We start from the raw sequence: 17,900 nt of genomic DNA, 5'->3' as shown, positions 1-17,900 counted from the left end.
GAAAAGACAGTGCTCTGATGTTGGGGGAAAAAAAAAAAAAAAAAGCCAAACCCTGACATCAGAACAGTGAAGGATCCTGAGGGTTTGCTCAGTTTTCTACAATTCCATTTACAACCTGAATCCCATGGAGTTGGTGGTGGTACATGATGGAGCCACAGTGTGGTTTTAATTCTTTTTTTTTTAATAGAACCTCACCTCTGGGTGGTTGCAAGGGTACATTGGAGGCAGGGAACAGAGAGAGCACGTGGGTGAGAGGAGGATGGGGGTAAACAGAGCCAAGAGAGGGAGCAGAGGGAGCTCATTTCTGCTGGGAGCCTGGACAAGTTCAGCAACTCCGAGAAGCCCCAAGGCTCCTCTGCTCTCCCCCTCTGCCCTGCCTTTCCTCCCCTTCTCATGCTGAGCCATTTCTCTATATTCCTGCCCAATGATAACACCACCTCCCCAGCTCTTTTCCCCCCAAATTTCCCCCTCAGGATAGATTCAGCAGACTTTGCCCCTTCTCCTTTGTCCTTCCCAGTTAAACAGTTCCAGAGCGGTGGGGAGGGGCACGTATCCCGAGTCAAACACTGGAAAAATAACCCTGGGAGCCCAAGCCAAATCCCCCTTCCTGGATTTTTTCCACCTTGGAAGGAAGCTCGGTGGTGCTGAGCTAGGATGGGACGAGGAGAGCTGCTCGTGTTGGGCTGAGGAGGAAACAAAGGTCCCAGTGGACACGGGAGGTTTGGCAGTGGCCGGAGCCGCCGTCATCCACATGACACGGCCCTTGCGTAACCAGCACTGGAAGCTTGTGTCTAACTACCAGTTTTCTGCAGAGGTTTCCATGGTGATATAAATATTACTCTTTAATAGTCTAACGAGGTAAATTAAATCCAATTTAATTTCCTATAAATTAATTTCCGGGGGAAAAGGGGACAGACTTTGGCAATTCTGGTCGGGGTTTTTGTTGTTCGTTGCGTTCAGTTGGTTTGGTTTGATTTTCAACTTTTTGGGTTTTTTTTTTTTGCCTCTAGAGGCAAGCAGTGCCCCCAGCCAGCTGGTCCTGCAGGCAGCCCAGGTCCTAGTGCCTCTGTGATATCTCAGGTGGCAAGGGGTGCTGCCAGCATGCAGAGCATTTCTGTACCATGCAAGAGCCGCTTGCTTTTCAAAGCAACGCAGTCCGTGTCTGGTAAGGGGTGGTGGGGGAGGAAATGAGCATTTAAATACTGCAGGCTGGTGCAAAGATGCTTTGGCAGAGGTTCAGCCAACCCATTTAGGCCACTATTATCTCTTTAGGCGTCTGCTTTCCCACTGAATCACGGGGAAGGTCAGGAGCTCGCGTCCTTTGGTGAACCTGAGTCTTGTGTTGATTCCTGCCCTCTTAGCAAATTGTGCTGGAGGGAAGAAGGGTGCTGACTTCCAGTGGGTTGGTGTTTTTCTAAAGCATGATCCGTGCTGGTTTAACTCATTGCCAGTCTTTTTTATTTTGTTTTGGGGGTTTTTTTTTTTTTATTATTATTTTTGAAGATGTTTGAGTTTGTTTCTTTTTTTTTTAAACTCTGACTTCCGGAGCTTCTCAAAGTGTAGCTGATGTGCACTCCTCTGCTGACATGAATCACCTCCACATCCCCAGGGCCTGGGGAGAACTGGCTGAATAAAGGAAGGGAAAGGGGAGGGTGATGGTTGTTCCTGTAGCCCCCCTGCCACCCAAAGCCCCCCCATGCAGGAGGATGCTATGGCTGCAGGGCAGCCTGTGAGCAGGGTTATTGTCGCTCAGCCAGGCATTACCTGCTGCTTCTGAGGGCTGAAAAAGAAGACAGCAAAACTCTGCCTCTACTTCTTGTCATTCTTCATCTTGGGAAAACCAAAGCTGCCTGAAAGGCTGGGGCTGCTTCTGCAAAGTGATGCTGTTGATAAATTCACCATAAATTCACGGTGTGGGGCTCCAGGCCAAACCTTGCCTCCTTATTCACTTACAGCAGTTTTTTAATTTTCTAAAGCACTGCTGGATTTAGCTATTACCACTTGACTTAAAAGCTTAAAAACTCTCTTGGATGTCAGCTGGGGCAGACACATGACTTACGAAATAAGCTACTGTTACTTACATAAGATTTCAGCTCCCCTGGTCCCTGAGGCCAGAGCAAGCACATTGATAATATAGAACACCGCAGCACCTGACTAATACCTGTGTGGCAAATTCACAACCTGGCAAGAGAACACTGAGCACAAAGCCTAGGGAAACACCTCTCTCTGCTTTCTGGCAGCCAGATTTGATCCTGTTTTGTATGCCAGCAGTTTTTAAGCAGCTTGTGCTGCTCTGAACCAAGGTGTGCATTTTGCTCAGCACAGGCACGGGAGGGATCCGGGCTCTCTGCACAGGGGAGTGCGTGCAGCAGTTCTTGCCTTCATTTTCTTTTTTCCTTTTTATGGAAAAAATAAAAATCATCTTTTGAAGAAAGGATAGGACGCGAATGCTTATGAATTAAGTTTTCTAGGCCAACTGATTTTTTTTTTTTCTTTTCTTCTTTTTTTTTGGAAGAATTCCTTAAGCTTTGCCACCCTACTGCAACTCTGCCCCTGGCAGCACAGCCAAGGTGTTTGCTGGGAGCCTCTGCTGCACCCAGGTGCTGAGGTGCTTGCAAGCTTCAGGGCTGGAGTTCAGCCTCTCCCAGAATCATTTCCAAATATAAAACATTTAAAATGTGCTGGAAGCCTTGCAAGAGCAGTTCTCTCAATAACTCAACTTCCTTCACTATACCCTGTCTGGTGGGGGGGACAGTGGCAAGGTGGAGGGGAAGGGGCTGCAGCCTTCCAAGAGGGGTCAAATTGATTTTTTAATAGTTGTTATTTTTCTCAGATCCCCCTTTAACTTCCCTGTGGCACTCTAGTGGTTCTTTCTTGATTGTAATTTTTATTTTATTTTATTCTGCCTCTCTCCTAAGGGGCAGGAGAGCCTTGCCTGGCGTGCATGCAGAGCTGGGAAAGCAGTTAATTCTTGCCCTTGGTGGCTGTGCCATCGCTGCCTGCTCTGGCATGGAGGGTTCCCTGCACTGCAGTCACATGCCTGCTGGCTGCTGGCCAGGGCAATCTGATCTCTCTCTGAGGAAACACTATCAGTTGCAGATGCAGCCAGGGTTACCAGAATAGTAAATAACGAATCACAAGACTGGGTCTATCTTTTCAACGAAAACAAATATTTTAATATGTTGGGTTTATGGGGGTTTTTTTGTTGTTGTTGTTTTTTTTCTTTTTTCTTTTTTTTTTTTTTTTTGTGCAAAACAGCCAAGCTGCAAGAGGCTGGGCTTAGGTTAGTTTGCATAGGAAGGAGAAATAAGCTGCATTTTATATAAAGCTGTTTGGTTTCTCTTCAGTTTCTAAGGTCAGCTGTGTCAGGCGGTGGGTGGGGTGACGTTCAGGACGTGTTTTGAGCTTTGAAACTCATCGGGTTTGAAGTCCCTGGGCTTGGGGTTTCTCCCTTTCTTTGGGCCTCTTCAACATCCACTCAAGTTTATGGGCAGTGAGCAGAAAGCTTTCCCTTAATCCCATCTCCAATCCCAACTCCCTGCTGCTGAGGCACAAAATCCGGGTGCCCCGAGAGCCCTGTGCTGCCAGAGACCCCACAGTCCCCCCCAAGGTGCTGGGGTCCACGTGTGTCCCACTCACATCTAACCTGGCAGGACTCTTGTGCCCAGGTCCATCCCCAGGCTGTGTTTCCAGCCCCAGAAAGGGCCAGCAGCTGAGGGTCATGTGGAGCAGCTCCAAGGTTGCCCTCAGCTGCCCTCAAGCAGCGAGCCCAGGGTGCCAGGGGTCTGGTGAGCACAAAGGGGACTTGACCTTCCCCCTCTCCAGCCCAGGGACTGTTTTCTGGCTTTCCCCTCGTGCCTGCAGCAGTGGAGTGTCTGCAAATCCAAGCTTGGAGGAAGACAGGGTTGATTTGGACTATTGGGAACGTGCAGGATGGATTTTGTGTTCAGTGAGAAACCAATAGAAAAAAAAATTAAGCTGAAAATGCTATTGCTCCTCTCACACCTTTTTTATTCCTGATCAGCCCTGGTGACTTCAGCACGGTGAACAGATCCCTTTAGGGGGTCTTCTCACCATACAGCTGCTTTCTCCAAGTAACCAGGGAATAATTCCTTCCTTCCTCCCCTTGTATCAGCACCCTGTGTGCTGCTCTGGGGCTGGTGCTGCCCAGGGAGTTTCACTTTTAACACTAACCCATGGAAGATTTGGCAGCTGCTTCTGGAGTGTGTTTGCCTGCCTGATGTGCACAGCCTTTGCTTTACTTCTGGGAAGTGTCTGTAAATTTTTAGCCCAACAGATCCAGAGAACTTTGTAAAGCAGGGCTGGTACCAGGGAGGATGGGATCATGTAAATTTTTGTCTTGTGGAGGGGAAAAAAGAAAAAGTCTTCTGGAAAAAGAAGTGTATTAGGGGTGAGAAACCTGAACTGATCAGTCATTTCTCCTATTCTTTTGGGGTTTATTTCTGGTTTTACTTTTTTACTGTTTTTTACTGCTATGAAAATAGTGGTTCCCATAGTGTCAAACATCAGCATGGGACTTAAAGCTATAACTGAGTTTAGATTTTTAAGAGGAGTTAACAGTAATCCAAGGGGGGTTTAACCTGGTGTTTTACTGCAAAGCCAAACTTATAATCATACTTTTACTGTCCTCTGAACAGTCAAAAAGGATGTGGGCAGGTGCAACAGTCCTTGAAACTATGGGGTGACTCTTGTATGTTGTATTTTAAGCTAAAGAAATTATCTGGTCCCCTGCTCTACAAATCCACACTTGGGTGGGTTTGGCCTGGAGATACACCAGTTTGGGTTTTTTTAAAGCAAGGAGGAAGTTAAGTTATTTTTATAAGTCAGACACTGCCCTAGTGGTAGATGAAGCAGAGCCATGGAGCATTTCTGTTTGAATGAAACAGGGAAATAAACAACTACCCAAAATCATTCATTAGGAACAGGGTAGCTCTTGACCCTCGTCTTTCACTATATTTGGGATCAGTTTAGGTGGGTGGAAGGGTGAATTCCTGCTATTCAGTGAGCAACACAGTTTGGATAATGGTGGCTGAGAGAAATGTTGATTCTGATCTAGAAATGACAGCAGGAACTCCAGGCTGCAGTCAGTTCTTTGAGTTGGGATCTCTGCCTTTCATTTTTTTGTTTATACTCTTCTGGAATATATATTTTTTTGGTCTTGTTTTCCAGAACAACCATTTGCAACCTCTACACAATGCCACGGATTGGGGAGCCTGTCTGGCTCACTATGATGTCGGGGACACCAGAAAAGAACCAGCTTTGCCATCGCTTCATGAAGGAGTTCACTTTCTTGATGGAAAACGCTTCAAAAAACCAGTATGGTGGATTTGAATTCTTTTCTAACTTGCATATGTGTTTATGCCTTTGTATTCCAGTTTTTTAATCTGTTCCTTTATGAAATCTGGGTAATCAGAGCATCAGGAGACAGTCTGTAAATCCCTCATTTCTAAAAGAAAAAAAGAAGCATCTCACGAGATGCCTCCTTCCCTGCCATCCCCTCAGTCTTGGTAGAGGCTGAAGGTTTGAAACACGTCCATAGGAAGCGCGTGATGGGTGTGGATGTCTGGAAGGGGGTGAACATGCCTTGTGAAATGCATTAATCTGCCTTTCAAAATCAGTTATCATATGATGAGCAAGGTTAGACAGTCGGCAAGAGCAGCGTCTGTAATCCCGTCTGACCGCAGATTGCTCTTAAAACCTGAGGATGCCAATAAAGAACCCACGTGCTGCTTTAGTCCTCACCTCTCTGCCCTCAGGAGGGAGCTGTGAGGGGTTGTTAAAAAATGAGAATGCTCTTGATAAACTCAAGGGAATCTGATAAATTTACTCTTTTGTCAAGGCTTCAGCCTCTTTCCCCGGGGCAGTCAGAGGGGAAATTTCTAAGGCTCCGTTGAAGTCCTAAAACGAGCACAAACATGTGAAGTTTGAGTGGGAATGGCACTGAAAGACCAGCTGTTAGCTCCAGGGCAGCTGCTCTCTGCAGGCTGGGGAAGGGGCTGCTGCTCACCAAATGCCACCTTTGCCACCAACTTTGTCACCTCTGCAGGTGGCAGGGTGGCACTTAGTGGTCAGCGTGGTTCACCTTCTCCTGCCTCGGTGCAGTAGGAGGTTGTGAGGGGATCAAATGTGTTTTCTGTCTTCAGTGGAAGCTTTTTCCTGGAATTTGAGCCCCTTTGATCCCTGCCATTCTGAGCCCTGATGATGTTTAAGTGCTCATTTGTCTGGGTTCCTTTCCTTGCTTTATTTTTAAACACAGTAAGATTCACCCTCATGGCAGCAAGAGGAAAACCAAGCCCCGTATCCTTTGCTCTCCAGTCTTCCATCCTTTAGCTGTCTCCAGGCAGGAGGTGGGGCTCAGTTTCAATCATAAGCTTCTCTTGATGCTGGTGAAGTATTCCAAGAAGATTATTTGGAGGCTGGGTGGTGGTTGAGGGCTTTCCTCCCCAGGCAGCTGAGCACCGGGGCAGCCACCAGCACCATCTGTCGGCATGCAGGAGGCTCCTGGGCTGTGCTCTGCAGGCTCCCCTAGAGCAAAGGGGAGTGGGAAGGAGAATCTTCCCTCCACCAGGCAGAAGCTGTGCTCCAGCATGGCAATAAATCAGAGAGTTGATGCTTTTCAGGAAGTTTTTTTCACCTTTCTAAATTAGCTAGTGAAAACTGTTTTGCCAGTGGAAGGGCACTGCCTTTCTGGCTGAGCTACAGCACTTTGAGGGTTTGGTTTTGGAAGAGGAGCAGCCATAGGTGTTTAATTGGATAACAGTTGTATGAAGGAACATGGCACTTGGCTCTTTTACAGGTTTGGCCTTCCTTCTCAATAACCAGAGATCTTAAGGGTTTGGAGTCTCCTTCTTGGAGTGCAGAGGCCCCACAGTGCCACTGTTTCCTTAGAGCGAACAAAGTAAAGTTTGATTGGAGATGTTTTACAACAGAAACCTTGCAAAATAGGAGGTCCCATAATAATTGCCAAGTAGAGGAACTGAGATGCCACAGGTTGAAAGTATTTCATATTTTTATGTTAAATGTGTGTTCCAAAAGACAGCTTTGCAGGGATGGGAGGGAGACTACAGCTCTCCTCTTCAAAGAACCAAGACCAAAGGGTTGATCTCTGCTGACTTTGCTAGGTTGTTCCTGTGATCCTTGAGCCATACAGACTGTAAAACATTCTGAGTGTGTACCTGGAAAAAAACCCCAATAACAGACCCAATGTTGAACATTTTGCTTCCAGGTTTTTACCAGCTTTACTGACTGCAGTCCTGACTAACCACTTGGCCTGGGTCCCTACGGTCATGCCAAACGGGCAGCCCCCTATAAGAATCTTCCTGGAAAAGCATTCTTCCCAGAGTGTGGACATGCTGGCCAAAACTCATCCCTACAACCCCCTTTGGGCACAGCTTGGTATGTGGCAGACTTTTCTAAACCATCCAGCAGCTACAGATCACCAGGGATGCATGCAGTGGCTTTTATGGATGCTTGTTACTTGTGATGTTTTTTACTCAAAATGAGATAAAAACTTAGAGGTGGTCACTGTATTTTTTTATATGTGCTTTAATTTTTTAAGGCAATATCAATTATAAAATAGCAGCCAAAAAATAAAGCCCCCCTTTGTCATCTGTGGCAGGTCTTTTGGAGTCACCTGCCCTGGTGATGATGGAGGATTCCAGTCCTCCTCTGGTCCTCCCTTACTTCCTCCTAAGTTCTTATTATTTGGGTTGCTGCTATCAGTATGCCTAGTTCTGGGAAAAGCAAATAAATCAAGGAAATCCGTAACTCTGATAAGAAAGGTGCATGCTCTCCATAGGACAGGCAAAGGAGTGACACAGTGCAGGAAATGATGCCTGGGCAACCCCCTGGGTGAGGTCTGAGAGTTCAGCTGATTGAGTAGCACCTTGTGCTGTTTACTGATTGCTGAGTAAAGAGGAGATGAGCTTCCTACTTGCTGATCAGATTGTCCTGCTTTGTACACAAGCTCCTCAGGTTTGGTGGGGAAAGGAAAAGGAGGGTTGTCCTGTTGTGGTATAGCCAGGGATTGCCAAGGGCTTGGTGAGAAGAGTTGATTTCAGAGGTCATGACACTCCAGGGATCCCCTGGGGTTAGGTTGGCTTCCGAGGCCTCTTGGATCCCTTGTCCCCCCATCCCTGTGTTCATGACCAACCCATGCACCTTCCCAGGTGAATCTGGAGTGCAGTCAAAACAACCCATCCAGCCTACAGTAGAGGTCAGGGGGAGGCAAGAGAAGAAGCTTGGCTTCAGCTGTGCACCCACCACTGTCCCTTTTCACCCTTGATCTTGGCGCAGGTTTGTTTCTCCCTGCAGCTTTCTCTTGACAGGTGAAAGTTCAGCCCAGTGTCCAGACTGCCCAGGGGAATTGAGAGCAGATGCCTTCTCTGTCCCATGACTATATAAGGAACCAAGGAGACAAGACTGCAAAGCTAGGGACTGAAGTTAGGTGATGTGAATACTCTCCAATATGTCAGATCAGATGTCTCCCTGACCAGCGTGTCACCTTACATCCGATACCAAGAGCATCCTTGGGATTCTCTGTATTGAAAATGAAACACTAGCATAGCTGTCCTCACCCATCAGCTGTAGTGTTTTTCTGTTGTAGACCTGGCCTTTGAAAACTGACCCACACCAGTTACCTATTAGCAGAAGAATTAACTTTCAAGGTGCAAACCAATGGTCTGTTTCCTCTCCTCTTCTAGGTGACCTGTATGGGGCTATTGGATCACCTGTGAGACTAGCAAAAACAGTTGTGGTTGGCAAAAGGCATGACCTGGTGCAGAGGTTGCTTTATTTCCTCACTTACTTCATCAGATGCTCTGAACTTCAGGAGACACATCTTCTAGAAAACGGGGAAGATGAGGCCATTGTCATGCCTGGGACTGTTATAACGACCACGCTGGAGAAAGGAGAAGTGGAAGAATCTGAGTATGTGCTTGTCACAATGCACAAGAACAGGGGCAGCTTGCTACCAACGGAGTCTGAAGAAACAAGAAATCCCAACTGCAGGTGTAAATATTGCAAATGTCCTGTTTCCCTTGCCCAGAACATAGAAGGGGTTTCACAGCAGGAGAGAGAAGACACGCAGAGCACTCCGAAGGTCGAGCTGGAATCTTCTTCAGATGAGAACAGAACCATCGTTCCTGATGACTGCCAGGAAGATGGTGCTGATGTTAACCCACCGAGACCCTGCCTGGTGGACACAAAACTGGAGAGTGTGGTGTGTGCAGGGGCAGCTTCACCAGAAAAACACCTGGCGGTGGAATCTGCTTTGGAGGCACCGGCCAAGGCGTGGAGGAGCGAGGACTCCCTGGAACCAGGCAACCAGGCAGGGGGGGGTGTGACAAGGTCACCCGGGCTTGCTGTGGAAAAGAAGCCACCAGATAAGCTCTTCTGTGAGGAGTTTCCTTGCAGTGCTGCTGAAGCTCAGACTAAGGTGACTTTCCTCATCGGAGATTCCATGTCACCTGACTCAGACATCGAGCTGCGGAGTCAGGCAGTAGCAGAACAAATTGCCAGGCACCAGAGCCCGCCAGCCACGGAGGAAGGAGTGTCTGCTGAGCAGAACTGTGAAGCCAAACAAACTGTCGAGGACCAAAATAGAGACTGTGGGACAGCTGAACCCTTTCCTCAAGTTGCCAGCGAGCATCAGAGCTGGAATCCAAACCCTTACAACGCCGAGAGCATGAGTCTGTTTGATGAGTATTTTACTGATGACAGTTCAATTGAAACCCGGACTATTGATGATATTCCAGGGCAAGCAGCTCCAGACCTCCTTGCTCACAGCAGTAGTTCAGAGTTTTCTCAAAAGCTGTGCACAAAGACCAGCAACCCACCTAGTGAGTTTTGTAAATTTATGGACTCTCTGCGACAGGAGACCTACAAGAACTGCTTTAATGAGCAGGACCAAAGAGAGAAAATCTCTATTCGTGTCCCCCATGGGGACAGAGAAAACATAGAGAAAAAAGTTGCCCCGGGCATTGATTGGGACATTCCAAGAAATGAGAGTTCAGATAGTGCCCTGGGTGACAGTGAAAGTGAGGACACAGGTCATGACCTTACTAGACCAAGTGGTAACTATTATGGAGGAGAGCAAGAGGACTGGGCAGAAGAATATGAGATTCCTTTTCCTGGGTAAGTGCTGTTCAGCAGTAATAGAGCCTAAAAAAGACACAGCCTCTTCTCATGTCACATGTTTGGAGGAATGCAGCCTAACTTGGCATCAGTGCTTGGAAAAGTGTCTCTTGAGCTCACTGGTTGTAAAAGAATCGAGAGACATCAGTGGTCTGGAAAAAAATATTAATTGTGTGTTGTGATCTTGGCTTGTAGCCTTTTCTTCCACAATGGTCTGACTGTAAAAGCTGACTTGAAACTTGTTCTTTTTTACAAAGTGCTTGAATGGAAGTTAGGAGAGAGATGAGAAATGGGAGAAGGCAGCCTCTCTGCAAGCTGCATGTGGTGTCTGCTGTTGTACCTCTCATTGCTGTGTCTTTCTTGCAGGTCAAAATTAGTTGAAGTGAACTCTGTCCAACCCAGTATTGCCAATTTTGGAAGATCCTTACTAGGTGGCTACTGTTCATCTTACGTCCCTGACTTTGTTTTGCAAGGAATAGGAAGTGATGAGAAGCTGAGGCACTGTTTGGTGGCAGATTTGTCTCATGCTGTGCAGGTAATTAAGCTATATTTGCTGAATGTATTTGTCACAGTAGGGAAAGGCAAATGTTTCTGAATGTACAAACATGCTGGAAGGGGAAATATTTACTGTCACAGTCTCCAGTCCCAGGTGACCAATTTTTTTTTTTTCTCCTCCCTCTGTTGATGTGTCTGAAAAACGTGGTTATTTCACTGCAGATCTGGAGCACAAAAACTCTGAAGGCAGCTGAGAGGCTCCTGCCCTTAGGAAGATGGATCTCAGTGCTAAGCTGTAGAGAAATCACCATCTGCAGCCATGGCATCTGCTAATGGGTGCCTGATGTTGGAGCAGCCCCAAGGCTGAGGTTGCTGGGCACCTCTGCTCTCAGCAGTGGCTGCTGCAGGGGCTGTTTGAAGCCATTTGTGAAGTGTGACTGAGCTTCAGGCAGCAGTGTGAGGTCCCTGCTGCTGGGAGATGGTTGTGTCTGAAATGGGATCTCACAGTGGCCAAGTGTCCCCCAGCAGAATTAAACTTCAGCTGCAGGAGTCAAAGATAGGAGAGGAGACAAAAGGATGGAGCAAGATTTTATATGCCTGCAAGTGAAATAACAGCTGCCTCCTAGCCCTGCCTGAAGTCTCTGTGGGAATTTATGGAAAGAGATGGTTCCTGTGTTGTCCATCCCAAAAAAATGTGTTGTGGAATCACAGTGGGGTTCCCTTCCTAACACCGTGGCTTTTGGGAGGTGAAACGCTGCTTGGAAGGGAGGAAAGGAGGAGCTGAGTGCAGGCTCCACTCCTGACTCCTGGGTTCCTGACTCCCTCTGCTGGCCCTCCCACCAAAGGCAACCCAGTGACAACTGGGAATGAAACCGGGCTGAGGGGTTTTTGTACTCTCAGTTTGAGGTGTTTAAAGTCTGCTGCTGGTATGTCAGAAGTCTTTATCTCAGATATCAAAAGATTTAATTGTCAGCAAGTGACACACTTTCAGGCCTGGAAAAAAATGTGAAAAAGCAACTCTCCTCCTAAGCCTGCCTTGCTTAGGCTAAAGCTCTGGTTTTTAATAGGTGGAAAGGTCTCCCTAGCACATCTTACTGCATTTTAAAGGAAGCTAATTGTAGATTTAGATGTCTGGGACACTCTCCCTGCTACCCAGGATGGGGAACTCTTGTGAAAAGGCTGCTGTCATTTGTGATCCTCAGGGCTCATGGTGTTCATTTTCTGTTCCTAGCATCCTGTTCTGGATGAACCCATTGCAGAAGCTGTCTGCATTATTGCAGACACAGACAAGTGGACAGTGCAAGTGGCCAGTAGCCAGAGGAGAATGATTGACAACAAGCTGGGAAAAGAAGTGTTGGTCTCCAGCCTCGTCTCCAACCTGCTTCATTCCACTCTTCAGCTTTACAAGCATAATTTATCTCCAAATTTTGTAAGTACAAATGGCAGTGAATCCCAGAACTGCCACAGCTGGAAAGGACCTCTAACTAACATCACTGCCTCCAGCTGGAATGGAGGAGGTGATGTTTTTTTAAAGCATCCCTTCACTCTGTAGGTTAAAGAGGCCATCAGGTTTATTTATCTGCAGCCACAGTTTCAGCAGCCAGTGCATCCCTGATGTAGCTGTTTGATCTGTCTGGTCTGTCATCAAGGCAGCTGTCTCATTAATTCTGATTTAACACACAATCAAAGGCTGCTGCTCAAAAGCTGAGTCTTGCCAGTGAGTACCTCAATTATTCACCTAGACACTGGCACAGAAGAGGCAAGAGACACAGAGGGGCTGTGCTGCTTTGCTCTGAGGTTTGGATGTGGTGCTGCCTTCTCCCTGACACAACTTTCTTTGCTTTTCAGTGTGTTATGCACCTGGAGGATCGGCTGCAGGAGCTGTACTTCAAAAGCAAGATGCTGTCTGAGTATCTCAAGGGCCAGATGAGAGTTCATGTCAAGGAGCTGGGCGTGGTGCTGGGGTATGAGCACAAACCTCATGGGATGATGGAATGTCAGCTTGGAAAGGGACCTCAGGGGTCATCTGGTCCAAGCTTTTTAATGTTATTGCTCCTGTCAGATGTCTCAGCATCCCACTGAGACTTTAAGACTTTTCCAAAGTGGGCAAATCCATCACTTCCCCTGGGAAATCATTCCAGCCTCCCTCTCATGGTGCTGCCCTGGGCTTCCCAGTGCCAAACCCTCCACCTGGGTTTGTTCCAAGCACAGCAAAATGAATTCCTAAAGGGGACTGGGACTGAAGTGTGGCAGAAGCCACCATGGCTGTGGGCTTCTCCTTAAGCCATTGCTTGATCCCAAGGATCCCTCAGCCTTTCTCCTTTCCCTCTGAGCAGGAAGATGAGCTCAGCACTCCAGAGCTTATCATCCTCCTTCCTTAAAATGGGAAACGTGGTGGGGGCACCTGATTCCTCCAGGTTGACTTTCCCTCCATGGCAGAAAACACCCCCTGTGTCATGTAAGGCACCTAAAGCTCTCTGTGGGTGTGGGGCACAGGCAGAGAAGCCGTTTCAGGGGTGTTTATAGGAAGGCTCTGAATACCCTGGGGAGTACAGGGTGAGCAGGAGGCACATGGCGCAGGTTTGGAGCTGGAGGAGCAGCTGCAGTGGGGTGAGCAGGGCCAGGGCTCCCTTTGGACCTGTTCAGCCTCATCCTTGGCTCCCCAGCTCTGTCCCCCAGCCCTTTCACCCTGAACTTGGAGGGATCTGCTGATTTTCCTCCCTCCATCTCCTATCCCACCAGGTTGGTGGCTCTGAAAGAAACAAAAACCAACCCAAGCAGGCAGGTAGGAGCTGAGGATGAGAGGAGCTGAGCAGGGAGGTGGTGGGATGGTGGGAATCAGCTGGAGGAGAGGAGCTCAGTTGGCTTCAGCTGTACTTGAAGAATGTCCTGGAGCTCCAGGGTAGACCCAGCTGTGTCCCAAGCACTTGGGCTTGAGCAGGAGGGTTCCTAAATTGTGTTCAGCCCAGCCAGGGGTCAGCTTGGATTAAATGTGACTTTTCTGCTTCCTTTCAGGATTGAATCCAGTGACCTCCCTTTACTGGCAGCTGTAGCAAGCACTCACTCTCCCTACGTTGCACAGATCCTGCTTTAAAATGACAGAGCCCACAGGCATGGATTTTATATATTTTTTTTTCCCTGCTCTGGAAACAAAGTGGAAGACAACTTGTTCTGGCTCTGTTCTCTCTGAAGCAATTAAAACAAACTGCTGGTCGAGCTGCAGCACCTCTGTAAATGACTGCACGTTATGCAAACTGTTGGAGACTTTTCCTCTCCCACTTGGTCGTTTATAAAAAGAGGATAAAGGAAACAAAACAACAACAACAAAAAGAGTAAGCCCAAGTTTTCAACCACAGGCAAGTGAAGATTTGAAGAAAAGCTGAAGATTGGGGATTTTTAGCAGTCTCTGCCATGGTGGCTAACTGTAATTTTTGGGGGGGAATGTGAGGAGGAACTGTTTGGAGAAAGAGATGATGCTCTTGCCAGTTATGAACTTCACAAGAGAAGCAGCAGCAGCAGCAGCTCTGCTGTCCCCTCAGCCTGGCTGCTCCTGGGGAGGATCTTGCTCAGATCTCTGATCCAGGATGAGTTGTAAACAGCTTCTACTGTTTGATCTCCTGGTCAAATTCTGGATGGTTTCCCAGAGGAAGAACAAGGCTTGGAGGGGGGGGGTTGGTTTGTAAAAAGCTTCTTCATGGCACTCAGCTCCAGAATTTATTTATGATTTTTCTCCTGGGGAGAGGGACTGGGGGGGGGGAGTAGCAGGGGACAGGGAGGAGGAAGAGAAGGGAGGAAGAGGCCAACAGGCAATAGTGATGGAGATGCTTCTCTTTCTTGGGCAGATGCTGTAACCAGTATTAAGTGTTTGTAATGTTTTAATGTTGCTTTATACTAAGTGATGCTCTTCTGCCACAACCTAATCAAAAGGATAAAAGAAAAAAAAAAAATCTACAGAGAATGTTGGCTGAAATTTCCCCAGGGGGTCCCTGGGATGACATGGATCTTACCTCTTAACTTTTTTACAGTGTAATGTTCTTGCAACACCAATATTCTTTTTACAGCAGTCAGTCAGCTATGGAAATAATGAACTAGAAATAATTGTACCAAAGCATTGGGGAAAAAAAAAAATAGACTATTGTTACCCTTAATTGCTCAGGTAATTAATTGATAGGGATTTTTTAAAAGCATTCTACAAAGAACTGAACATTGATTACACCACAGTGTAGTAGGAGCAGAATTATTTTTTGACAAACACACCCCTGATGCAAATGCCTCTAACCCCTTTTCTACTCACTTGTGTAATTTACCAGCAGGAAATGTTTATTTTACTCTCAGTGTTTCTCCTCTAGGCAGCCATCACTGTTTTGTCCTTGTATATACAACAGTTGTACCAGAAGCTGATGGACCCAATCTGGTGTAAGTAATGTAAATAGACAGTGGTAGGTGGATGATGTTTTCTAAGGCTCTACTACCTCAGTTTAACTGGACACTTCATCAGAGGCTTTTCTTTGCGTGTTTGTCCTAGCAGCCAGTTGGTGTTGTTGATTTTTAGGTTCTGTTTTCATGGGTTAGGATGTTCAGGAAGGTGGAAATTCAGAGATTGTTGCAGAAGTGGGAGGCAAGTGCTCACTGGGTCTCCATAAACACTTCTATAAATACCTTGCTCTGTAATCATCTTTTCAATAGCCTAGCACGCCTGCTATTGTTGTTTTGCAGAGTTCTTTTAAATACAAAAATCTATTTCAACCATTTTATAAACTCCCAAGACAATAGGAGGGATCCCTGTCCCACTGCTGCCAGGGACAAAACTCTCCTCCCTTCCTTCTCCAGGGCCAGGGTTTCACCCAGAGGGGTTTTGTCAGGAGCAATTTCCAGTCTGTAACTTCAGGCTCTGGTCCACAGCAAACCCACAGCCCCTTGCCAGGCAGGGCTGGGTCTGCCTCAGCAAGGAAACCACAGGTGGAGGTGGGAAGTGTCACTTGGGACCCTTTTTGTCAACAAAACCTAAAGCTGAGTGCTGCGGGGAGGCAGCTCCTGTGTGAGCACCTCAGGCTGTCCCTGCCCTGTTCCTCAGGTGTCCCCTCTTCACCCCACAGCTCTGTTCCAGCTGGGTTTTGGAACCAGCACAAAGCAGAGAGGGCCCAGTTGTGTGCAAAGACATTTTTAATGAATTATGGGCTCGAGCTCAGCCTGTGAGCCTTTAACTCTTTGCCATGGAAGGTTCTCCAGGCAGGAATTCCAACTCTGAGCATCGTGCAGAGGTTTGCAGCTGGGGAAGCTGCCAGGGGTCCTGGGGAGACACTCCTGCCCTTGCCTCCAGGGAGATTCCCCCCTGGTTTCACCCCTAAGATGTGCCTGAATAACCAGGGAGCACCACCCCATAATCCTGGCACTTCCCAGGAGTGTTCTTGGGGACAACTCCACCTTCTCCTGCCTGGAGGCAGCTGGGTGAAGGGTGGGAATGGCTGTGAAATGGATTGGACTTTGCCCAGCTTGGAATTCACTTGGGAAGGAGAAGCAGGAGCTCAGCTGGTGGCATCCAGCTCTGCTGCCCTCTGCACAGCCCCCCCAGGAACATCCCCACAGCCCCAGGTGACACAGCCACAGAGGTGGCTGCTTTGTCCCCCTCTTGGTGGCTCTGGGAGTGGTGGCACCTCCTGAGCAGTTCCTGGTCAGGACAGAACCAAAACCCCTCCTGTGATGGGAAGTGAGGCTCGAAGTGAGCATCAGGGTACTTGAACAAGGTGGTACGTCTGGGTTTCTGCTAAAAAGTGCAAAAAGGGATCTTTCACAGGAAAAGAGCATCCAGGTTTTTATTAAAAACTGCATCACAATTTGGTTTATGTGAAGAAAAAACTAACGTTTGATTTCTTTTTTTTTTGTTGTTGTTGCCACTATTACCCATCTCCATTAACATGTCTTAATCTTCTGGCTGAAAACAAAGTGTTCTAGGCACACAAATGAGCAAATTTGGGGTTTTTTTTGTTTGGTTTTTTTGTTGTTGCAATTGGCAAACTCTGGGCTGCTAAGAACAAAAGAAGTATTTAAAAGGAAGGGTTTTACACCTTGCATATGTTTTCCCTCTTAGTTGTTATAGATGTTTTATGACAATTTTTTGCTTTCTCTAAATTATTTAGATGGTGGTACTTGTAAAATGCTGGGTAAAATGTACATACTTGTTATCTCTTCTGGTTTTGTATATATTTCCCAAGATGTGCACTTGTATTATAATAACCATTCCCAATTTTAGGGGAAATTTGTGCAATAAATACAGTTATGTCAATTTACTTCTGGTACCTTTTCTGTCCTTTTTTTGGGGAGTGAGAAACTGGGACCATCTCAAGCTTGGCATCTCTCCCTGTCACACCCCTTGGGACAAGCTCCATCATACCCAGAGGTGCTGAAGCCATTTCATGGGGGGTGTTTCTGAAGGAATTAATAATTCCAAGTAGGAATTTGGGTCTGAACTTCCTGTCCTGTTCAGAAAAAAAGCAATAAGAAGGTGACCTGACCACCCCCCTGATGGTTGCCTCTGCCTGAGGAGGGGAAGTGTGGTCAGGAATCCTGGTGCTTGTCCTGATCCTTGTTCCCATTCCCACCTGTACCTCCAGGGCACTTTCTCACATGAATTCCTCTCCCATCTGTGGGAATTCTGTGCCCATCTGCCCAGGTGCAATCCCTCTCCTGTCTCTCTGAGCTGCTGCACGGGAGTAAAAGTTTATTGAGAGGCAAAGGGTATTGAGAGGGTACTGGGTGAAGGTCAGAGAGGTCCTTGTAAGGTTTTATTAAATTTCAATTACGGTGGAGTCTTCCCAAGAAAGGTGAAGTAGGAAGCACAGAGCAGGATAAAAGAACCTGGGAAGATGGAGCAGTGTCCATATGGTGACTCCTGGAGCATCCAGATCAACACGAGGCTTTGAAGAGAGGGGAAAAAGAACCAGAAAATGTTGGGAGACCTTTGCCTGTTTCTGAGCAGCTTTCTGATGGGTTTCTCTCCTGGTAGAAACCTTCCCCACTCCAGGTGTGGGACTGGGATGGGGACAACCTGGGCCACATCCTGCAGAAGCCTCCCCAGATCCCTGTGCAGCACAGCCTGGAGCTTTCTGGGATTTCCACTTGGACCTGCCAGGTCCTGGCTGGTAATAAGATACCTGTGACCCAACTCTTTTGGTTTGGGTTTGGTTTTGATAATCCCTAGGAAGAATGAAAGGTGTCCCAGCAGCCTCCTGGGTGCTTCAACTGGTCCTGGA

The 17,900-nt window shown here is 47.3% G+C and overlaps 1 protein-coding gene across 5 annotated transcripts in view; it reads left to right on the top strand.

Annotated features, from left to right (window-relative positions):
* The window catches only part of FNIP1 (folliculin interacting protein 1), a 64,747-nt gene extending 47,810 nt beyond the window's left edge, over positions 1–16,937 (top strand). For 4 of the 5 annotated variants that reach the window (XM_030459352.1, XM_030459354.1, XM_030459356.1 and 1 more), the window contains 7 exons: positions 5,191–5,337; positions 7,247–7,416; positions 8,724–10,155; positions 10,522–10,690; positions 11,882–12,079; positions 12,499–12,614; positions 13,666–16,937. In XM_030459352.1, the coding sequence (XP_030315212.1) occupies positions 5,191–5,337; positions 7,247–7,416; positions 8,724–10,155; positions 10,522–10,690; positions 11,882–12,079; positions 12,499–12,614; positions 13,666–13,744 (2,311 nt within the window). In that variant the 3' untranslated portion in view covers positions 13,745–16,937. The remainder of the gene's footprint in view (positions 1–5,190; positions 5,338–7,246; positions 7,417–8,723; positions 10,156–10,521; positions 10,691–11,881; positions 12,080–12,498; positions 12,615–13,665) is intronic. The other variant, XM_030459355.1, reaches the window with a different exon arrangement.
* The last annotated feature ends 963 nt before the right edge of the window (positions 16,938–17,900 follow it).

This window comes from Calypte anna, chromosome 13 (genome assembly GCF_003957555.1).
Source record: "Calypte anna isolate BGI_N300 chromosome 13, bCalAnn1_v1.p, whole genome shotgun sequence".
Classification (NCBI taxonomy): domain Eukaryota; kingdom Metazoa; phylum Chordata; class Aves; order Apodiformes; family Trochilidae; genus Calypte; species Calypte anna.
Note: the sequence above shows the minus strand (reverse complement) of the source record. Positions and strands in the feature narration are given on the sequence as shown.